The sequence below is a fragment of the Lepidochelys kempii genome, chromosome 10 (genome assembly GCF_965140285.1).
Source record: "Lepidochelys kempii isolate rLepKem1 chromosome 10, rLepKem1.hap1, whole genome shotgun sequence".
Classification (NCBI taxonomy): Eukaryota; Metazoa; Chordata; order Testudines; family Cheloniidae; genus Lepidochelys; species Lepidochelys kempii.
In genome coordinates, this window is record NC_136389.1 from 10,608,320 (window position 1) to 10,630,041 (window position 21,722).

The following is a 21,722-nucleotide window of genomic DNA, read 5'->3' on the forward strand; positions in this document are numbered from 1 at the left end:
CTCCTGTCCTGACATTTTGCCCAAGCTCTCGGCTCCCCCTGTGAATTTGTACTCACCTGGCGGCACTGCACACCTTTGGCGGCATTTCGGCGGCAGGCCCTTCACTTGTTCTGGGCCTTGGGCGGCACTTCGGCGGCAGGTCCTTCAGTGCCGTCGAAGACCCAGAGCGAGTGAAGAACCTGCCGCCGAAGTGCTGCCGAAGACCCGGAGCGACTGAAGGAACCGGATCGTCAGCTTCTGGCAGCTCATCACTACATACACCCATGTCTATACACAAATGTTGATAACAGTTTCCTGGAACCAGGACTTTTCTTTGTCTGAAATCAATCACAGAACTGTTATAAACCTACACAGACTACCTCCAGGTAGTTGATAATGTGGTTTGGAGAATATGAATCTCAGGAAAAATCCCTTTCCATGTTAGCAACAATTGTCTTCAAGCATGGTTGTAACTAGCACACTTTTGTCCCCAGAGTGGGGAGAACCTAATACCTTCTTATGTGATTGCATTTTTAATGTATGACAGACACCTGAATAAATCAAATAAATATACATCTGAAGGATCTTTGTAAAAAATTAAAATAAAGAAGGGAGAAAGGTACCAACCACAGAATAAATCTAATGAAATAATGAAGCAAAAAAGATTCTTAAAAGGCTGACACATGGATTCTAAATACAGCTCAACAGTCTGCGAAGCCCAGGAACAACTCAGGTCTACTCTTTCCAGATGCTTTAGGTAATCTCCCCAAAGATTTTCCCTTTCTGCGCCCCTGAACTCAAGTCTGGGCAAGTCAAGTGGCTTTTATATTCAAGGTAACTCCCAGAATTCCCTGCCTTGAAAGGGCCATGTATTGTATTTTTATTTCCTCTATGAAAAAACAGAATCCTTAACTAAAATTCCCTCCTCTGGTTTCTAGGCTTGGTTTGTGGTGTCCTTGCTTCTTACTTTGAGGGGCAGTCATGATGGGCCACCTACCTGTGTCTGGCAACCAAACTGTAGTTCATCTCAGCTTCCAACCAGGTCAGCCCTCTGTAGTAACTTTATAATTGTTTTCAGATTGGCCTCTGAATCCTGTGGACTCGCAATGCTGTACCCTTGATGCCTGATAAAACTTCATGCTGCCTTCACAAAAGGGGAAAGGCCTAGACGTCTCTCCCATCTTTTGTTCCGTATTGCCCCCTAGGATCTTATTATTGGAAATAAACATACCCAGCTAGGATACAAAAGCTCTCTCAAGGGAAAACAAAGAAGGAAAAGAAAAATAAAAGAAAGAAAATGCTGGCCAATGCTTCCAGCTACGGAAAGAATACTGAAGAAAGATTAATCTTCCATCATGTAATTTTCCTCTGTTCCATCATATTTTCTTCAATTCCCTTATACTTGGCACAAAATTTTATACTGCTACTCTGTCCCAAAAGACCATTCTGATGTCTTTGTATTGCTGCTTCTCTCTCTCTCTCTCTCTCTCATTTTGTTCAGATTTTGTTTTCAATCTCTGTCTGCTTTAAAGCACAATCATTTTCATTTTCCACACTTTCTCAGTCCTGGAATTCATAATCTCCCATAGAAAAAGTCAGTTTAAAAATAACTGTTAAAGTAATTTGAAGAACTGGAGCAAAAGATTTTTAAAAATTAGCTCAGTTTTTAAATGAGTCTGGTCATGAGCAGACTCTTTCAATAACTTAATCTTCAGCTGGTTAGTGGTAAAACAAATGTGCTTTTATCTAGTCTGCAACAAATCTTCCCCAAACTGTTACTCTGCCAACTGAGGAACATGCTACCCTTTAAAAATTTTCTAACATCTGCAGCTAATAAACCAGAGTTTGGAACCGCCTCAGTTTATCTTTGCTGTAATAATATGAAGATGTCAAAAGGAGAGTTTCCACCTTCATTGGAAAATGGCAGCATTGCAAGAGGCTAGCAGGCTTTATACTTGTGAATGCACTGTTCTAACACACTATGTATTCAGATTTTGCAAATTCTATGTGTGACTTTAATATACAACTCAAGTGTACTTTAAAAACCTGAACTTGCAGGTTCTACTAGGGGTTTAAATTGACCACAAGCCCTTCAGCATTGGATTCTTTTGGCTTCTATTAAAAGTCGGCAGGAACTAGACATGCTCAGTACCTCTGGAAGGGCTCTTAGTTGCATGACATATTGATTGGGGAATGGAAGGAATCATGTGTTTTATAACATTTTGTCTATTTTAAATCTGTTCAATGTTCTTGATATCTTCTCCTTTTTGCTGTTCAATATGGTAATTGCAGGGTCTACCTAGCCAGGTATGCATCCATCCAATACTTATATGGCTCTTATCACTACATCGTCTGAGCATGTGCATTTGATATATCATAATAACTTAAAAAATAAAAAACTGTTCAATTAACACAATTTTTTGTTGTAAGCATGAGATTGCTCATTAAATTAATTCCATATTATCTTGCCCAGAAGTGCAGCTCTTGATGTGATGTGGTATCAATTTGTGCATTCTACAAATATTTTATACATGTAAATAGACAGGCATACTTGAGTCCCTGTAAGTGCTACTAAAACAGATTTTAATAATATAAGTGATTGGGAAACACCTCGAAAGGAAGCTCAGAGAAAGAATATGCCATTAGCAGAAGGAGCCTCTGCTGTTTGAGTCTTATCTCCAGTTTCCTCCAGAATCCATTCCCTTGCTAATTAAACAGTGGCTCTGTTCCATTTTGGAACTCTGAGGTTGAACAGTTCTTCATGAATTAACTACTAATCCCTTGATTCTGCTTCCTGTTTGGAATTAGACATCTATCCTGCTGTTCAAGAAACTCATAAATAAAGAAACGTAGCAGGTAATGCTGACACATTGAGTAAACACCTGCAACTAGAGTGTCTTGTTCCATCAGGACAAAATAAAAGTAATTGGTAACCAATTTGTTTCTGCTTTCTTTCATCTGTTTGTTCATATCTATTGCTCTTTTCATAACTTCATTCCCTGACGGCCCCCTAATACTGGGCTAGAAATAAATAAAACATCTAACAAGAAGAGAGTAGACATGCTCCTAATCAAAGGTGGCATCACCATTTTACTATGAGCCCCCAGTGATTTTTTTTCTCAGTTTTAGTTTAACTATATTTAAGTACCTTTTACACTGAGAGGCTGCTTTAAGTATTACAGTAGGCAGGATCCGACAGCATAGCAGCAAAATTAAACTAGTCCCAATAAAATCTTATGAATAAAAAAGGGCTTAAATCAAAATCATAAATAAATGAATTGTGTCCCTGCTCCTTAAAGGAAGAGAGGCTGCAAGGTAATAATTGTAAGAAATTGAATACAGAGGAAAGAAGCTGGAACTAAAGTTCATACAGGAGGATCTAAATATAAAGGGAAAGAGTGCTGCAAAATGAAACTGGAACACATCTTGCTAGAGGAAGGAGCTGTTTCTCATCTTACATAAAGTGCCTTAAAGCACTTTTACAGAATGAAGCCTATATGCGAGAGTCTTACAATATAACATTTTCCATTTAAACTATAATGTGCAACAAGTACTATATGTATCAATTCTGATCAACATCAACAGCCAGGGTGTCATTAACAAAGCAATAATCTACCTATCTAGGATACTTGTATGGCTGTAATTTGTCCTGATATCTGATAAAGAATCAAATTAGATCCAGAGTCTGAAATCAGCACTGGCTTGTAATTCAAAAGCTTCTCTTTTCTTTTCCTTTTAAGAAATCCCACCAAGCTTGGTAAAGTGTCCAGTGTGCTCAACAAAAAAACCTGATGCTAGGAGAGACTTTCATTTAGTCACCAACATTTAGAAAAGCTCCATATTTAAAGGATTGGAGCAAAACCACTGTATTATTACAGTATGCATTCTCTTATCAAGCCAGACACAATTCTGCATTTCTTTAGTTGTTTCCCCAGTGAGCATGCCTACACCTCGATTTGCAAGATCTTTATTTCCTCTGAATTGTAACCAGACTGCTCCTACCTAATCCATTCAATAAAGCCACAGGTTTAGTGCTTGAGCCTTCACAATATCTTCCAAAGTGATGGATAATGGATATTGTTGAGGCCTGATCCTCCCAGGTGTTTAGGCCCTCCTGTGTGGTAATGAGCACCCCCACTGGAGTCAGTGGGAGTTTAGCACCTAGAGCAGCTTCAAAGATTGAGCCACGATTAATTAGTTAAGGGCCACATGGGCAACCCCAGCTGGAGAAAGTTTAATTTACACACACACGTTGCTAATTAGTAAAAACTGGAAAGGAAACATAAAAAAGTCCATGATAAATTCATGGGCATTTAGTAAGCTGCTATAGTTTAAAAGTTTAGCCTGAATGTAACAATGCAGTTTAAGTATTAGAGCCCAGAGACTAGCAGAAATATGCAGTGCTTAATTTGTGCCAGGGCTGAGCCCCATCACCTCTAGGCTTGGTAGTTCATAGCCCCAGCACAACTGGGCTTGCTACGTCAGTTATGAATGTAAAAAAATTGCTTGAGCCCCAGCACCTCTTTCATTACAAATTAAGCACTGGAGACATGGCTTGTTACACTGAAGTTCAACTTTCGTCTTTCTCTCTCTCATTTGACATCGGCCAGCACATGTGCCTGGGAATGTCCTTCACTCTGGGACTAGAATTTGCAAAGGGCAAATTTCCATTTGTCCAAAAGCTCTCCTAAAAGATCCTCTTGCAAAAACAGCAACATGACATGTTAAAACAAGAAGTAAGCAAGTTGGAAGTTAATCAGGATTTAATGTAGCTAAAAGCCGAGATGTGGAAGCTGCATGATAAGGATTTTAGTACTGGGTTTCCCCAGCTTCACGATTACATTTAAGTTTGAAAGGGTATTCAGAGTCACATCAGTGCTTAAAAAAGTATGTTTAATTAATTTATATTCATGGAGACGAACAGCAGAATTAATTTGGAAGAAAATCCCACTTCACCTTGTTTGTCCCATTCACTGAGGATAGGTTCAGATGTAAGGTTGATGAAATATTAAAATATCAATTCTATTTCCTATTATACCTGAGTTCAAACCCTGCTTTACTATAAAAGAGACTGCTTTCAGAATTACCCATTATAGAGAGGAAGGCCTTTGCTCTTGCTGGCTCAACAGTGCTGTCTTTCAACTCTGCCTCACAGAAGTACATCCCAATATCAGCAGTGGTTGGATTGGTGATAGTAAGACGTCTCTCAAAACTGTTAACCCCACTGCTTATTTTTATTCCATTTCTCTTCCAGGTCATGCTCAGTTTCTCAACGGGTCTGTGGGAGTAAAAAACATTCAAATTATCACCAAGAATACACAGAGAATATAACTCACCTAACTCTCCCAATATCCCTGGCAGATTGATCGACACTTAAAAATAAATTCAGACATAACTCTGAGGTCTTAACAATCACTCATCAAGGGTACAGACTGCTCAAGTACTACTGAACAAAGATGGCTAGTTATTATAGCAATGGAACTTAAGCGCTAATGATTTGGTTTGTCTAAGCAAACAACATTAAAAATAAATACTACTATGGGACTCAGCTACATGGGAGAGGCTTTCATTATAGCACAATTACAGAGGTAGCACTAACTGTACCAAGAACATCTCTGACTTCAGAGGGAGAGGAAATCAGCTGGACCTCTTATCATCCAAAGGCCCCAGCCCTTTACCTCTCTTAGGATTCAAGCCTACTCCCAACATTCAATTGGCTTTAACAGGAACAATTTCTAGCCTTTAGTGAGATTCCTAACCTACACTCTACGTTATGGTATGTACAAAAAGTTAATTGTAAAAACTGTAAGCTGAGAACAGCTGTAACAGGTAACTGCAGTACTCTGCCTTGTCCATTTTATCTATGTGGGGTGAGGAAAATACGAGGATCCCCTTCATAATTTAGTGTAGAATATTAATCTATAACTGTCATAGGATTAACCACTAACATTATGGACGCCTGTTACAGAGTGTTTGCTGATGGGCCAGTGTCACATTTCTACCTCCTCATTTTTACTCTGTTGCAGCATAAATAAAGGTGGGAAATTAATTATGTTGAGTTTCTTATTTTCTCAGAAATAATCTATATGTTAAACAAGTAATATGGATTCCTTATCAGTCGTGCAAAGCAAGCTGTGTGCTATATTCTGCTTATTACAACCATGAAATTAAAAAAAAGAGGTTCTCACTCCATTTTTAGCAGAGGACAGTTCCTTATTATTACTACTACTATATTTACAATACCTTGCATTGGCCACACATTCCAGTGTGATTTCACTGCTCCCTGCTACCACACTGGTGTTGCGTGGAGGGACTACAATGACAGGAGCCATGGTGTCAGACACATTGCTGGCATCTACAAAGGGCAGAAAAAAAACCTTGTGAAAACACTGTACTTTTGCAAACAGCAATGACTTAAACATTCCAGGAAAGGATCTCAGAAAATGACACAGCTGCAAATTTCACTCTTATAGATTCACAGATTCATAGACACTAAGGTCAGAAGGGACCATTATGATCATCGAGTCTGACCTCCTTCACAACGCAGGCCACAGAATCTCACCCACCCACTCCTGCGAAAAATCTCACCTATGTCTGAGCTATTGAAGTCCTCAAATCGTGGTTTAAAGACTTCAAGGAGCAGAGACTCCTCCAGCAAGTGACCCATGCCCCATGCTACAGAGTTGCAATCTCCTCATTAGAAGGAGATCTTCAGTATGGTCATTTTCATTTACTTTCATTATACTGTACAAACACACACTTTCAAAATGCCCTGCTGACAATAATTCAAAACACATAACTCACAAGGACTACTCCCAAATATAAAGCAAACAAATTAAGCATCCTGAAGGTTTTCAACTGCTGAGCACTTATTTTTATCAAACCCTCGCTGACTTATATTTTTAAGACCTTTTCATGTTTTGTTTAATCTTACAACTTCCATACCATTTCAAAAGAGCCTGCCAGTCTTGCATTAGTTCTTTAAAAAGATTTTGTACACCAGGGAACAAATATGAAATTAACAAAGGAACATATCAGCAACTTCAATCAATTTTTTCTTATCAGAGAAGTAAATAACCCAAATCTGCTTCTCTTTTGTGAGGCATCAAACTGTAAATAATTTAGCTTATGCAACAGTCAGCAGACACTAGAAAAATGATAAAAAGGCTGGTGCCTTACTTGTTTCATTTTAAATTTTCTGTACATGCATTTAATAAGTGAATTAAAATGCCGAAGTATTATTGCCTTACTTCTAGCTATTCATTTGGAGGGGAGGAAAGGGTGGGAGGGTAACTTGAATAAGAGAATAATGAAAGATTTCCAAAAATAAAGAATTCAATAAAGGAATTATCGAGAAAAAAAAATGAAAATACATCTAAACTGAGGCAAATCCAAACTGGCTCATCAAATGCTTTACGCTAAGGAGGCTTACCAATGCAAAATCCATCATTATTGGTAATGGCAATGGGAAACTGGCAAATAAAAGGTACCAAACTCTGCTGTCTCTGACACAATGATATAGCCACAAAGAGCAGAAAATGGAAATACATTTCAGTGTTTATCTAGTGCTTCAAAAAATCTTTGATTCTCTCCTTCACATTTTGGACGGAACAGGCCTTTTAGTAGACAGGCCCATAGACATTTAAAATGGGGGTGGGTGGATGAGAAGAGAAGAAAGCAGCATTTTGCAAAACAAATACTCTAAATCTCACAGTGACAAGATTTTTACTCTTTAACACATTCTCAGCCGACAGGGGAAGGCACAGGATGAGAGAAGAAAGCATGTCATTCCACCTCAAGCCCCAGAAGTACTTAAGTCCATCCCCGTTCACAACAGCACTTAAGCAAGTGTTCAACTTTGGGCCTGTGCCAAAGTGGCATCCTCAGCAGAGGTGCTTTCCTGAAGTAAGCATTTAGTAATTCCTCCTTTTCAGTATATTTACACCCAAAGCAAACCACTAACTGTTATAGCCAAAGATCCCACAAAGATTTAAATTGTTAGTGATTTTTACTTCTGTTTCCATTCAGAACTCTTTTTGCAAAATTACTGGGACTGCTGGGGTGGCTATTAGCAGGTGGTAAATAACTGTTCTCTACTGGTTTTGTGTGAGGGGAAAATTAGCAGCAGTAAATGCTAAAAGGTCAACAAGCAGGGTACTAATTTTGTATTATTTACTACTTATCTTCACCTAGAAAAGAGGAAAACCATGTTCACTGCTGATCAGCACCTTTGGAGGACTGGCTCACACCACTCCAAAAACAACCAAAGAATAGAAGTAGGCTTTGTGCTACCGTCCAGGAGTTCACCATATGAAACAGGCTCTTTGTGCAATAAACAGATAAGCACAAGAGCTAGAAGTGCACTTTATTTTCCTTGCAACAAGAGAAACATAGGCAAGGCTTCATTTACTTCTTTATTACTAATTGTAATGAGAATACTAATGAATAGAATTTGAGCCATATTCACAATGTCCTAGAATAAATCTATGAGAAGAATTAGCCGTCTGATAATGGTTTTTGAACATGTGGGGTTAAGAAGATACAGATCTGGATCTAGTATATTTCTTTTGAATCATGACATAAAAAGCCAATATTCTTCTAACTGTTATCTAATGGAAAGCTAATGTGCCCATTACTATATCCAGTATAATATGCTGTATTCTCACATTATATGGGGCTCATCACAATGCTTGGTGCTTGGTTGCTAGGTACTATACCTAGAAATGTCAGTTGCAGAAATAATACATAGAAATACATAGAACACTAAATTTTCAAACCACTGTACAAACATTAACTGGGCAGCATACAAATTTGTAGTTCATACTCAAGCACAGTCAAAACGTTCCATTTGTACAACTAAAGAGTCACCTGCTGAAATCCACTATGGCCCTGCTCCTGCAAATGGGTCTCAGCAGGGGCATCCACATGGTTCCCTTTGCAGGATGGAATCCATAACATTTCATTGTGTGTGGCCAATACATGATGAAGCAAGACTAAAGGCTCTCGGAAAGTATAAATCTCAACACAGTTTTAACCATGTAGTGGATACCTATGTGCCCATAACATACCTTAAGGGAAATCCTTTTGTAGAAACCTACAAAGTACAATTTCAGAAAGTACCAGAACATCTAAATTTAGATAGAAAGGAAATAATACCATAGAAATAGCATGTAAACCATTTTTCAATGCAACCTGGGAGAAGTGGACCACCAATTTCAGATAGGTAAGACAGAAACTGTTCAGGTTTTCTATGCACTGTTGTTTTGGCCATGTTTGTCCCAGGATAATAGAGAGACAAGATGGGTGAGGTAATATCTTTTATTGGACCAACTACTGTTGGTGAGAGACACAACCTTTCGAGCTTACACAAAGGTCTTTTTCAGGTCTGGGAAACTAATTCAAAGTGTCACTGCTAAATATAAGATGGAACAGATTGTTTAGCATAAGTAGATAACACATATTTCAAGGGACCATTCGAGGTACAGTGACCCATTAACAACTCTCCATTCATAGGGAGGAAAGGAAGGGGGGGAGTGTTAGTTTGTTACAGATTGTTGTAGTAAGCCATCAATCCAGTATCTTTATTCCAGTTGTTCTCCTACTGTGGGTCGGAACCCCAAAGTAGGTCACGACCCCATTTTAATGGGGATGCCAAGGCTGGCATTAGAGTTTCTGGGGCCTGGGGCCAAAGCCAAGCCTCATTGCCCAGGGCCAGGGCCAAAACCCAAGGGCTTCAGCCCTGAATGGCAGAGCTCAGGTTACAGGCCCCCCACCTGGGACTGAAGTCCTTTGGCTTCAGCTTTAGTCCCAACACCCGTGGCGGTGGGGCTCAGGCTTCGGCATTGATCCCAACACCCGTGGCGGTGGGGCTCAGGCTTTGGCTTTGGGCCCCTTACCCAGGATGGCAGGCTCAGGCAGGCGCAGGTCTTAGACCCCCTCCTCCTGGGGTCATGAAATAAAGTGATCACGCTAGATCTGCCTCCTCCCGTACCTTGTGCCGGCAGGGATCAGGTGTCACCAGCTCTGAACCAGCACAGACGGCCCTCTGCTGTGAGGGATCTGCTCACTCACTCCTGTGACGTCAGAGCTGGAGAGGACTCATGTCACAGCTGCGGGGCTGGTGACACCCAGTCCCTGCAAGCATGCTCAGTGTCACCAATTGATATTTTTTTGGTCACTTTCAGTGCGTCAGCTGAAATGTACAATTACAGATAGTTATAGATTAAAATCGACTCCTACACCAAGCCTACTCATGAGAAATGCAGTCACCTCAAACTAGGCAATCAAGATTGCATCGCATACAATCAAATTCTTTCACCGTGTGTTATATACAGTGTATATGTTACAAAAGTACACCCAATTTTTAATAAAAAGTGAAGTACCCCTCAAATACTGAAATCATAAAAGCAATAACATATTTTGTAAGACTCTGAATCTTCAAACACTTCTGCATGTGCTTAACTTCGGGCATGTCACTAGTTCCATTGAATTCAATAGGAATGCTCATGTGCCTGAGGTTAAGCACAAGCAGAAGTGTTTTCAGGATCCAGAGCTTTCTATAAGAAAATAGAAAATATATTAAGCATGTAAACCCATAGCTCTTATGCAAGACAATATTTTATGTGAGCTGTTTCCATTGTCTGACAAATTTGAAGAAAACTTATAGACAATATAGACAAACTAACAAGAGCTTAGCAGAAACATGAAATAAGCTAAGATCCATCGTATAAATATGTCCAAATGTTTAAACACTTAACAGTCTTACACATTTTTAAAAAGTATTTTTTTTTTTTAATGACTTTCATGCAGACAGAAAGAACTGTTAGTTTTAGCCCTAGGGAAAGATTAATGGAGAACTGAACTCCACCCATCAGGAAACTTGCCTCAGATACCCTGGCAACAAGGCACGTTATATATTATATTACATATGACAGAGCCTAAAATACAGAGCTGAGAAGCTTCTGAAATCTTTGAGGGAGTTCTCTAGAGCCCAATCCGCAAGAGTAATAAGAGACAATTTATGGGGCTCCACAGAGATTTAATTTACCTATAGAAAATACATTTTGGGCAAGATCTTGGCTTTTTAAGCCAGAGCCCTGTGTGGGGGATGGTGCAGGGTCACACTGCCCAAGAGAGGCACCAGAGTGACTGGACCCCATGCTGGAGAAATCTCTCCAGGTCTCTCCTTGCACTCAGGGAGCGAGCACTCTGCTCCGTCATTCCCCACAGTGCACCAGCCTTGTATCGACAGGCTAGGAGAGGGCATAGAGTCATGTCCCAACTCTTTTGCCAGGATCCTGCTCTGAGGAAAAGCAGACGTGAGCAGTCCTTGTGCTACCCAGATGCAGAGAATATAAGGACTGCTCTTGTGAGTGACCTCTCCCTGCCTGTATAAAGATGATCTAGATAGCTTTCTATCCACCGTATAGTCCATTCATCTAGCCCGTACTTCTTTAACTTGCTGGCAAGAATACTGTGGGAGTCCGTATCAAAAGCTTTGCTGAAGTCAAGTAATAACAGTGTTAGTAATATTAGACATAGTGCATGATGACTGCAATGTTGTTTTAGCTATGTTTGGTCCTAGACTACTAGAGAGACCTTTTCTGCAGAACTGCTTCCTAGCCATTTGGTCCCTAATCTGTAGCGGTGCATGGGATTCTTCCATCCTAAGTGCAGGACTCTGCACTTGTCCTTGTCAAACCTCATCAGATTTCTTTTGGCCCAATCCTCTAATTTGTCTAGGGCCCTCTGTATCCTATCCCTACCCTCCAGCGTATCTACCTCTCCTCCCAGTTTAGTGTCATCTGCAAACCTGCTGAGGGTGCAATCCACACCATCCTCCAAATCATTAATGAAGATATTGAACAAAACCGGCCCCAGGACCGACCCTTGGGGCACTCCACTTGATATCGGCTGCCAACTAGACATGGAGCCATTGATCACTACCCGTTGAGCCCGACAATCTAGCCAGCTTTCTATCCACCTCATAGTCCATTCATCCAGCCCATACTTCTTTAACTTGCTGGCAAGAATACTGTGGGAGACTGTGTCAAAAGCTTTGCTAAAGTCAAGGAACAACATGTCCTTGGGAGGTTTGGGAGGTTCACAGAGACAGCTCTCCAAAAGTTATGAAAACGGTGCTTTGCTGCACATGAACATCTGGGGCAAACATTAAGAGTCACTTTCTGCTGGAACAGGACCCCATTTTTTTCTTCTAGCCCATGTGTTTCATGTACCCATTTCATGTATTTATCACCCCCTTTCTCAACAATGTATTTGAGTTAATTTATTGTACTACCTGTTAGTGTTTCTAATTTAAACAAAGGCAAACAGAATTGCCAATTAATCTGATGAATAGATAATGAGAAAAGCAGAAAATCTGTTCTAAAACATTAAATTCAGGCCAGAGAGTTCAGTAGTGGAGTAACCAAAACTGAGGAAAGAAACAAAGAGGAAGGGCTGGGTGCCAGGCATGGTTGTATTACCAAAGATAATGACAGCTTGCATGGAAGCCTAGATGTGGGACCTTTTACTTTTTGCTGTCCAACAGCAGGAAGAGAAGAAAAATGAGACAGAATATAGTGCCACATTTTATTTTCAATTTCATCTTCATATGTACAGTCATTTTTACATGCAGTGTTGTTGTAGCCATGTTGGTCCCGGGATATTAGAGAGACAAGCTGGGTGAGGTAATATCTTTTATTGGACCAACTTCTGCTGATGAGAGACACAAGCTTTCGAACATACACAGAGCTCTTCTTCAGGTCTGGGAAATGAGTGTCACAGGTAAATATAAGGTAGAATAGAATGTTCAGCGTATGTAGTTAAAACATACTTCAAGAGACCATTCAAGGTGAAGTAGCTGATTAATATCTCTCCAGTCATAGGGCAGAAAGGGAGAGAAAAAGATGGGGGGGGGGGTGGAAGTAAGTGGGTTACAGATTGTTGTAATAAGCCATCAAGACAGTGTCTCTATTTAGTCCTTTTTTTTTTAGTATCTAGCTAAATTATGAATTTAAGCTTCCAGGCTCATCTTTTGAAGGTGTTGTGCAGGTTTCCTTTGAGGATGAGGACTGAGAGGTCACATATAGAGTGATCGCTTTGTGAAAAGTGTTCATCCGCAGATGATAAGATGTTTGTGTCTTATTATTTTAGTGCACTAGATATCTGCTAAACAATCTATTCTACCTTGTGACACTCTGAGTACATTTCCCAGACCTGAAGAAGAGTTCTGTGTAAGCTCAAAACTTGTCTCTTTCACCAACAGAAGTTGGTCCAATAAAAGATAGTACCTCACCCACCTTGTCTCTCTAACCATTTTTATCTCATTTTATATACTTCAGGATTCTTCTCTTTAACAAGAGAAAATAAATAAAATATGACAATTTGACAAACAATCTAGCTGTTTCTTTCCCCCCTCATTTGTAACATATTTGAACACACCTCCATTTCAAATGAATGAGATGTAACAAAGAAAATGTTCTCATCTGCCATTTCTTGGGCTAAGAAAAATGACAGGGATAAAGAAAAGCAACTCTGCTGACTCTGCACTTTGAAAGGGTCATTTTAAGGGGTGAGGAGCCACTTTCAGATAAAATTACTTCAGAAATCATGTAAGATTAAATAATAGCTTAATTTCTGGGTATAAAAATTGAAACAACAGCTGCCAAGGAAATATCTAGTTCAGTTTGGTCCCTTTTCCTGCAAAGTATCCATGCTGACCCTTACATTCGCGCACAGTTTCGCTAAAATCAAAGGAAATCTAGGTGGTTCATGGAGGTGGATCAGGGCCTTAACTGTTAAAACAATTCTGGTTTATAAAATTCGATGCATTCACAGTTTAACGTTTGAATGGCAGGCTGTAACAGGTAAAGGAAGAATCCAGGTGATGAGTAACAAAATTCTTTGACGTAAAGACTTATTTTTTTTAATTAACTTGTTTTAATGTAGATGATTTTCAGCTTTGAAAATAAATGGTGCAAAGTCAGAGCATACTTTCTTTGCAAATCTGGGAAACCTGAACAGTTAGTGTCAATCCATACTAATCAAAAGATATTAGCAGAAACAATAGAGATCTGCAGGTCATTCAGGCAGAATCTGTAGGGGATTCCTGCCTCTCTGCCCAAAACCCTCTGGAATTTCTGCTCAGGAAGGGAATTTTTTTTAATAGAATGTTGGGCCAAATCCTTCTCACAGTACTCACATTGAGTACTACTGAAGCTAATGGGACTTCATCATATGTGTAAAGTGAGCAGATTTGTGAGCTACAAGGAGAGTCACCTCACTATTCCTGAATCAAGTTTTATAGAAAACCAGTGCTTAATTTTTGCCAGCCCCAGCACCTCTAAGCTTGGCAATTCATAGCCCCAGCACCTCTGGGTTTGCTGCATCAGTTATGAAAGTAAAAAAATTGCTCGAGCCCTGGCATTACAAATTAAGCACACAGCAAACCCATTAGAGCTTACAAAGACTACGTCAAAGATGTCCACCCTTCTCATCTGTTTATGCTACTGCCATCACCACGATGTCTGTGAGTGCATTTGTGGCACCTTAGAGACTAACCAATTTATTTGAGCATAAGCTTTCGTGAGCTTATGCTCAAATAAATTGGTTAGTCTCTAAGGTGCCACAAGTACTCCTTTTCTTTTTGTGAATACAGATTAACACGGCTGCTACTCTGAAACCTGTGAGTGCATTTGTTACTGATCACATTCTAAATGCCATTTTTACCCTAATTATTCAGAACAGTAACAAATTCCTCAGTCATCTGAACTGCACTAAATCAAGAGAATGTTGACTGGCTAGTTTAGTGGTTCAGTGATTAGATGGTTAGCATATTACATTGCAAAAGACCCAGGGAAGATCCTTGACACTGGTATTATTCCCTGAGCAGCCAGGGCTAGATTTGCTGAAGTCAGTGGAGCTCTGCACCAGTGCAAAGGTCCACCCATGGGGATCTGACTGCAGGACAAGGGCTATCAGAGTTTCTTATCTGTCTTATCCTTCCACATAGTCCAGATTTTAACATGGCAGCTTCCTAAGGTTCTCACTGAAACTGTTTACTCTCTCATCCACTTGCCCATGGACAGAAAAAGTAAAATGTCAAAAGTCCTAAATGCTTTTAAAAAAATAAAAATCAAAGAATCCATGCCTCCAATGACAAAAAGGCAGCTTTAGTTATAAGTTTCTAAAAACCACCTGTTCTTTACATGATAAGTGATCCACCAAGGAAAATCAGTCATTGGATAAACGATGTGTCAGTCAAAGCCATCCACAGAAAACCCACCCCCAGGTCCCTGAAGAAATTTAGTTACATCTAAATGCTTTTCATACATGAAAATGTCACATAACACCACTTCAAACCCTGTAATTCATGAACATGAATCCATTTATTAAAGGGTGAGGGGAAAGGTTATGCAAAGATGTTTAGAAAATTGTACTAACATAGCTGCTTTTTGTTTACTGAACAAAACATTGTTCAATACAAAAGGCACACGTACAGCATTTTAAGCTCAAGGTCAACATTTGCTGTATTCTATTTATATGTGTAACATATTTTGGGATCCAGCTTGCTACCTTGCTCCCAAAGGTCTGTTGTTTCTGATCATTTTCATAATGGGAACAGAACTGAACAACAAGAAGCTACCCCACAGCCTTCCTCCAACAACTAACTGAAACAAGCATATGGAATGACTTGTCAGAATAATATTTTAAGAAATAGGTTACGAGGGGCCTGAGGTCCACCCCATATGGTTTGAAGTTCCCCATTCACCTCATCAAACCAGGCTACTTCCCTCTTCTCTTCCACAAAGAAATAAAATCTTTAACAAGTTGTGCAGGTCATAGAGTTCCAGAAGCAAATAAAAATCTTTCATTTACATATTTAGTGTACTGTAAAACCTAAAAGCAGGGCAGAACCATAAACAGATCAGAAATAATTTATCCAATGTAAAGAAATCCCCTCTCCCCCCAACATTTTTATGCACAGAAGTTCTTCCAAATGTGATGCTTTCCCTATGCAGCCTTTGTGATTACCAAACTTTTGGATATTTTATATTAGAAGGTCACCTCAGACCTCAGCAAGGAGAAAAATACAGTTTGCTGTATTTCCACTGTAGCAAGAACAAAACAACTGTGAATACATAGAGCATTCCAAAATGGTAAACAATAAGCCAGCTAAACAAAGCCTACAAACATATTCATTCAAAAATAATTCCACAGATGGATAAGCATTTAATTTTCTGAAGTCAGAAATAAAATAAAATAGTATCTCTCTTTTGAAAGATGGTGTGGGGTTTTTTTTCTATTTATATACAGTATATAAATGCATACTGCAAGAATATTGCAAGTACAGTAAAAAGAAAACTAAGGGGAAGTTATTATTCAGGGCTTTTTGTTGTTATTATTTCTGTAATACGGGAAGTGTCAGCATTGTTACGAATAAATTGTTAGATGCACCTTACTTGCCCAGTACAGTGGCTGCTTGCATTAATGTACTGATTATCTTCTATCTGGTGTTCCCAGATAAGACCAGCGTTCAGGAGCACAATGTCTCTTGGATCCCATATTGGCTTTTTACCCTCTAGGGAACAGATGGGTAATTGTTTTTAGCAATATGAATGGTGAATACCCCTCACTGCATATGGCAGTTACTTCAATACAAGAAAACGGAAGCTTGTGGCTGTGGAAAATTCATGTCTCCCTTCCCACTAATCACCCACCCCTGCAAACCTCTACTTTGTGCTGCTTCTTGTTTGAAGTTGTTATATCACAATGACTGTAGGGTGTCACAATAGAGGTGCAGATAAACAGGAAAATCTTAGGAGTGAAAGAAAGATAAAATAAAGTGAAAATGTATGTATTTCTTTCCTGTCTACCCCAGCTATCTTAAACAGGAATACATTTGCTCCTAGATGGTAGAAACATAGTGCTCAGCTAGTATAAGACAGTTTGAGATATGGCCCCAGGTTATCTATTTAAACTAACTGGTCCTCTAGTCAGCCAGTCTGTTACACTGCTTTTTCTTTTAGTCAACATAACCCCATTTAGATTTGCTTTGGAATTAATACCATCACTACGACTTTACTATCTAGGGGTGGAAATTAGGGCAGAACCTTCTCACATCAGCAAAAGAAATAGAAAAGTGTAACAGAGATCTTCTGAAAACAAAACAGACTCCTCCACCACTATACCCATAAATTGTTAAGTTTACATATTCTAGATAGATAGACAGACAGACATGTTAGTGAAAGGAGAGAGAGTCACTTTCACACATATAAAATGCCTTTCAGATATGGATTAAAATTATGTCAAGCAGTTGAAATGAAAATGGAAGCCCTAAGTAGAAATAGGTAACTGGTTTCTGCTGATTGGCAAACAGAATTCTCTCTATAGGATGCCTGTCAGTCAGCAACAGTGCACAGTGTTTTCCCGTTTCTGCGTTGTGACTTCTGTCCTCTTTTGATTTTGCTATTAGTTCTACAAATTCTGAGCAGCTATAACTGTCTGTGACAAAAGGAAACACTAAGTGAATAGATCACAGACATGAAAAATTGGCCATCTTTACGGATTCTTAGAAGCACTCCACAGAGGGAGAGATGCAGTTGATCAGAAGCTGGCAAAGCCAAAGTGATTACTTAGGAGAGTTTTAAATGGATCCAGGGGATTTTGGTTAATTCAAGATCCCAATCTTTTTTATACAGAGTGGGTTTAGGAAAATAAAATGTGTCATGTATTTAGCCAAAAATCCCTCAGAAAATCCAAACAACCCCCCGTGCCCAAACAAAAACAAAACAGAAATCAACCAGACCCCCCCCGCCCCAAAAATCCAACAAAACAAGATCTAAGAGTGATATAAAAGAAGCCTAAGACGTTTGTCTGGAGTATTTTTGACAATGTTAAAGTTTTGCTTTCTCAATAGTTCTTTCAAGAAATAATCCTGAACTACTGTTGATGCTAAAAGAAAATAAAAATCGATGAATTCTCACTTCTTATTTTTGGGGAAAAAAACCAACAACTTGGTATTTCATCTTACTGTTCTATGGTGGCTTTACAATGTTGCCTATAGTGGTGTGCATATAAAGTTCTCCTTCCTGTGCTATTTCATTCTATATTACTGGTTTCCCAGGTGACTAAAAGAGCCTTATTTCACCAGTACTGATGGAGACTTGATTTTTTATATTCTTATTTGTTCACTACTTTGACTTTGATCCTGGAAGCAGTGACACATTTATGTTTTTACGTCAGTTGGACTACTTATGTGCACAAGTATTTGCAGGACTGAGGCCCTGAGCACTTCTCTCGACTTCCTATTTTTGGGGGTGCAAAGAGGTTTTTGGGTGCCTGAAACAAAATCTGAAACTGCCACTGCCCCATCCTTCCAAAAAATTGCCACTGAGGGGTGGCCTCAGGAAGACTGGGAGGGAATGGACTGGAGAGTGAGCCCCTCCCCACACTCACCCTGCAGGAGCAGCTCCTGTCCTGCAGGGCTGGGCCCAGCTCCCCACTCTGGACCTGGTTCATGGGGTTGCAGCACCATTCAGATTTGGCCTGGCTGCCCCTCCTTGTGACTCTGTGCAATAGGTCACAGTGTCACTTGAGTGCCCTCTCAAATGGGGTGGGGGGGAAGCAAATCTGTCACTTTTGCTCCTCCCACATGGCGGTCCTGCCTGTTTTTCAGCAGTTTTAGGTTCATAACTAATTGAATAGTGGCCAGAGTAGCACTAGCTTCATTCCTGATGGAAATTATTGTGAACCTTCTATACATGACATTAGACCATACAACAAGTGTCTTTGAAATCAGAGCAGGTGGCTGAACCTAATAAAGGCAGGTTCAGTTTAAAAATTGTACATTTTACAAAGAATTGCAGGCAGACTGCCTCTTTTTCTTACCCACAAAATGTCAAAAAATATTAAGTTTACAAATAATAGTGGTAACTAATATTAAAGACAAAAGGAAACAACACTATTCACTGAAAAAGACCTATTTCCTTTAACTCCCATAGTCACAGCCTACTTTGTCATGAAAAATCCTTTACAGCAAACATTTCAAACACCAAGAATTTTTCTGCCCTTTCATATTTAGATCTATGTGTAGGAATACATAAAATGTAAAATGGAGCAAGGAAGTGAAGCTAAACATTTTAAATAGCTAATTTAATTCTGCATCAATAAAACCTTTGCTCCTACTGTTAGAAAGTTAAAATTTATCACCAGAGGAAAACATAAGAAGTCAAATGTGCTCTTGGAAAATGCAGCGTGAGCAACATGTAAAGGAGACAACAACAGATAAACATCTGTCTTCTCCTCTTTACTGAGTCATCTCAGCTCCTGCATGGGGAGGAGGACAGGAAACTCTGAGGTTTTCCTCTCTGAGCGTCTTACACGTTCTCTCATTGGAGGAAGAAGCAGGGTTTCTTCCCCCCCATATCAGCAGATAACCAAGATCCATACTGATTTTGTGGCTCTGAAGATGCCCCATGCACCTATATTGTTTTGCATTCCCCAGATTCCCTTTTCACCACAATGCTTAATTGAAAGAATTATTAATGCTGCGAGGCAGTCTGGATTAAATGCAATTGTATGCTTCCTGAAAGCACTAAACTGGACAGTTCCTCATGGTGTCTCTGGCCAACAATGATTGGCTTGGAAAAAAATAAGTCCATGTTATTCTCCCCAAGCTCAACTACACATGGTGTCAAAATGAGAACAAAAGAGATGGTTCAGACCTTCCAAAGCTATTTCACGCTGCCTGCAGACTCAGGCACACACCACTGCATTGATTTATACTTGTTTCACAGTTTGAAAGTTACCTTCATAACTATATGGGTTAGACACTCTTTTAAATGAAAACTTAGATTGTGGAATACAATATTGGAGAATCAAAAAAAAAAAAAAAGGTAACAGCTTAGTGAGCCACTGCAAGGCAGCCCAATTTGGCTCTTAATGGCCAAGGACAAATAACATCTCTTGCCCTCAGTGACAACTCTTCTAAACACTAGCTTAGGACTTGTGCATAGAAAATGACCAGACTCCAAGATGCTCTCTTGACAGCTCTCCAATCTATGCCCCAGCTGCTTCAGCTCCCAGAGATCGTTGTAAACTGTAGTAGTCTCCAGGCATAACAAATCAACCAGTCATCTAGGGGGAAGTGAGCAGCCAGGTAAAATGCCATTGCTTTCATTCACTCCTGAATGCTGCCACTATCAACAACCCCTTGGTCAGTACGCATGGTGCAGGTGTGAGTTAGGTTGGTAGGGCTGGAGATCCTTCTTTGGTAAAATAGAAACACTGCTGGTAATGCATGGTTAGAGATGTTGCATGGATAAATACATGTGTCTGAAAGGCCAGCTGATACCAAGATATCTCTGAGTGGATGATCAAGAACAAAGATTTTTTAGATTATATCGGGAAATGGCTTTTGAGGACATTTAGCACTGGTTCAGCTTCTTGAAACTGAGGATCAGTCTGTTTCTCCCTAGTCACTTGAATACCACTACTCTGAGTTTGGAACTGGAACAACTGTGCTTATGGAGCATAAGTGAGAGACGGTATCACAAATCCTGGAGCACTTGAAGGGATTTTTGAGAAAGGAAGATGGCATTCCCTGGGGAATGGAGATCAAGGAAACTGAATTCTGTTCACTTACTTTTGTGAATCACAGCTACCTATTTGTCTGTGGTGACAGATCCCCATATGTCCCAGAAGAAACCAAGGCCTTTCTAGAGGAAGGGGAAGTATAAATGTAGGCAAGTCAGAAATAGTTCTGAGTCTCTTGGGGTCCACGCTGGGAGCATCTTTTGAAGGAAGAGCCTCAATAAGACCAACTATATGGTCACCTTCTCCTAGAGGTATTGTATGTAGGGGTGGCTCAATGGGACTCAAATCCCCTAGATTTGAAAGAGAGAGGATTTGGTTCTCTGACATCTTTGAGGGCTTGATTCAACCTACCCTGAAACTCCTTTAAATGCCGGGAATACTACCCTAAAATTGGTCAAGATTCTCCTCAACCAGGGTTAAAGCCACAGAGCCCTGCTGTCCATTGAGTTATTTATTAGCCAGGCCCTTGGCTGACAGTTTTAGTCTGTCCTGACTTGTGTCACTGATTTTCCACCTGTTTACATTTAGACAGCTTTTTTGAGTCTTCTTAATCCTTGATCTGGCTGACAGATAACGAGCAATGTCCTGAATTTTGTAGAGCCACTGAATGAGGTGCCTAGCTGCATACAGACAGTGTGTGCTACTGAATCTCAAAAAAACTCCAGTCCTTAATGAACCTTCCTGATTCTGGGGGAGAAGACTCTTTAATGCACATTATCAAATTACTAAATTTAAAAATGAAAGCCACAGTCCACAGCCCCTCCTTAGCATATTATTAGAATGGCAATCCCGTGATGAAATAATGCCTTTAATCATAGAATCATAGAATATCAGGGTTGGAAGGGACCTCAGGAGGTCATCTAGTCCAACCCCCTGCTCAAAGCAGGACCGATCCCCAATTAAATCATCCCAGCCAGGGCTTTGTCAAGCCTGACCTTAAAAACTTCTAAGGAAGGAGATTCCACCGCCTCCCTAGGTAACACATTCCAGTGTTTCACCACCCTCCTAGTGAAAAAGTTTTTCCTAATATCCAACCTAAACCTCCCCCACTGCAACTTGAGACCATTACTCCTTGTTCTGTCATCTGCTACCACTGAGAACAGTCTAGATCCATCCTCTTTGGAACCCCCTTTCAGGTAGTTGAA

The 21,722-nt window shown here is 39.9% G+C and overlaps 1 protein-coding gene across 1 annotated transcript in view; it reads right to left on the reverse strand.

Annotated features, from left to right (window-relative positions):
• The window catches only part of SDK1 (sidekick cell adhesion molecule 1), a 640,834-nt gene that overhangs the window by 197,554 nt on the left and 421,558 nt on the right, over positions 1-21,722 (reverse strand). Inside the window, exons 6-7 of the mRNA XM_073361953.2 lie at positions 6,223-6,334; positions 5,067-5,257 (exon numbers count right to left, since the gene is read on the reverse strand). Coding sequence (XP_073218054.1) covers positions 5,067-5,257; positions 6,223-6,334 — 303 coding nt within the window. The remainder of the gene's footprint in view (positions 1-5,066; positions 5,258-6,222; positions 6,335-21,722) is intronic.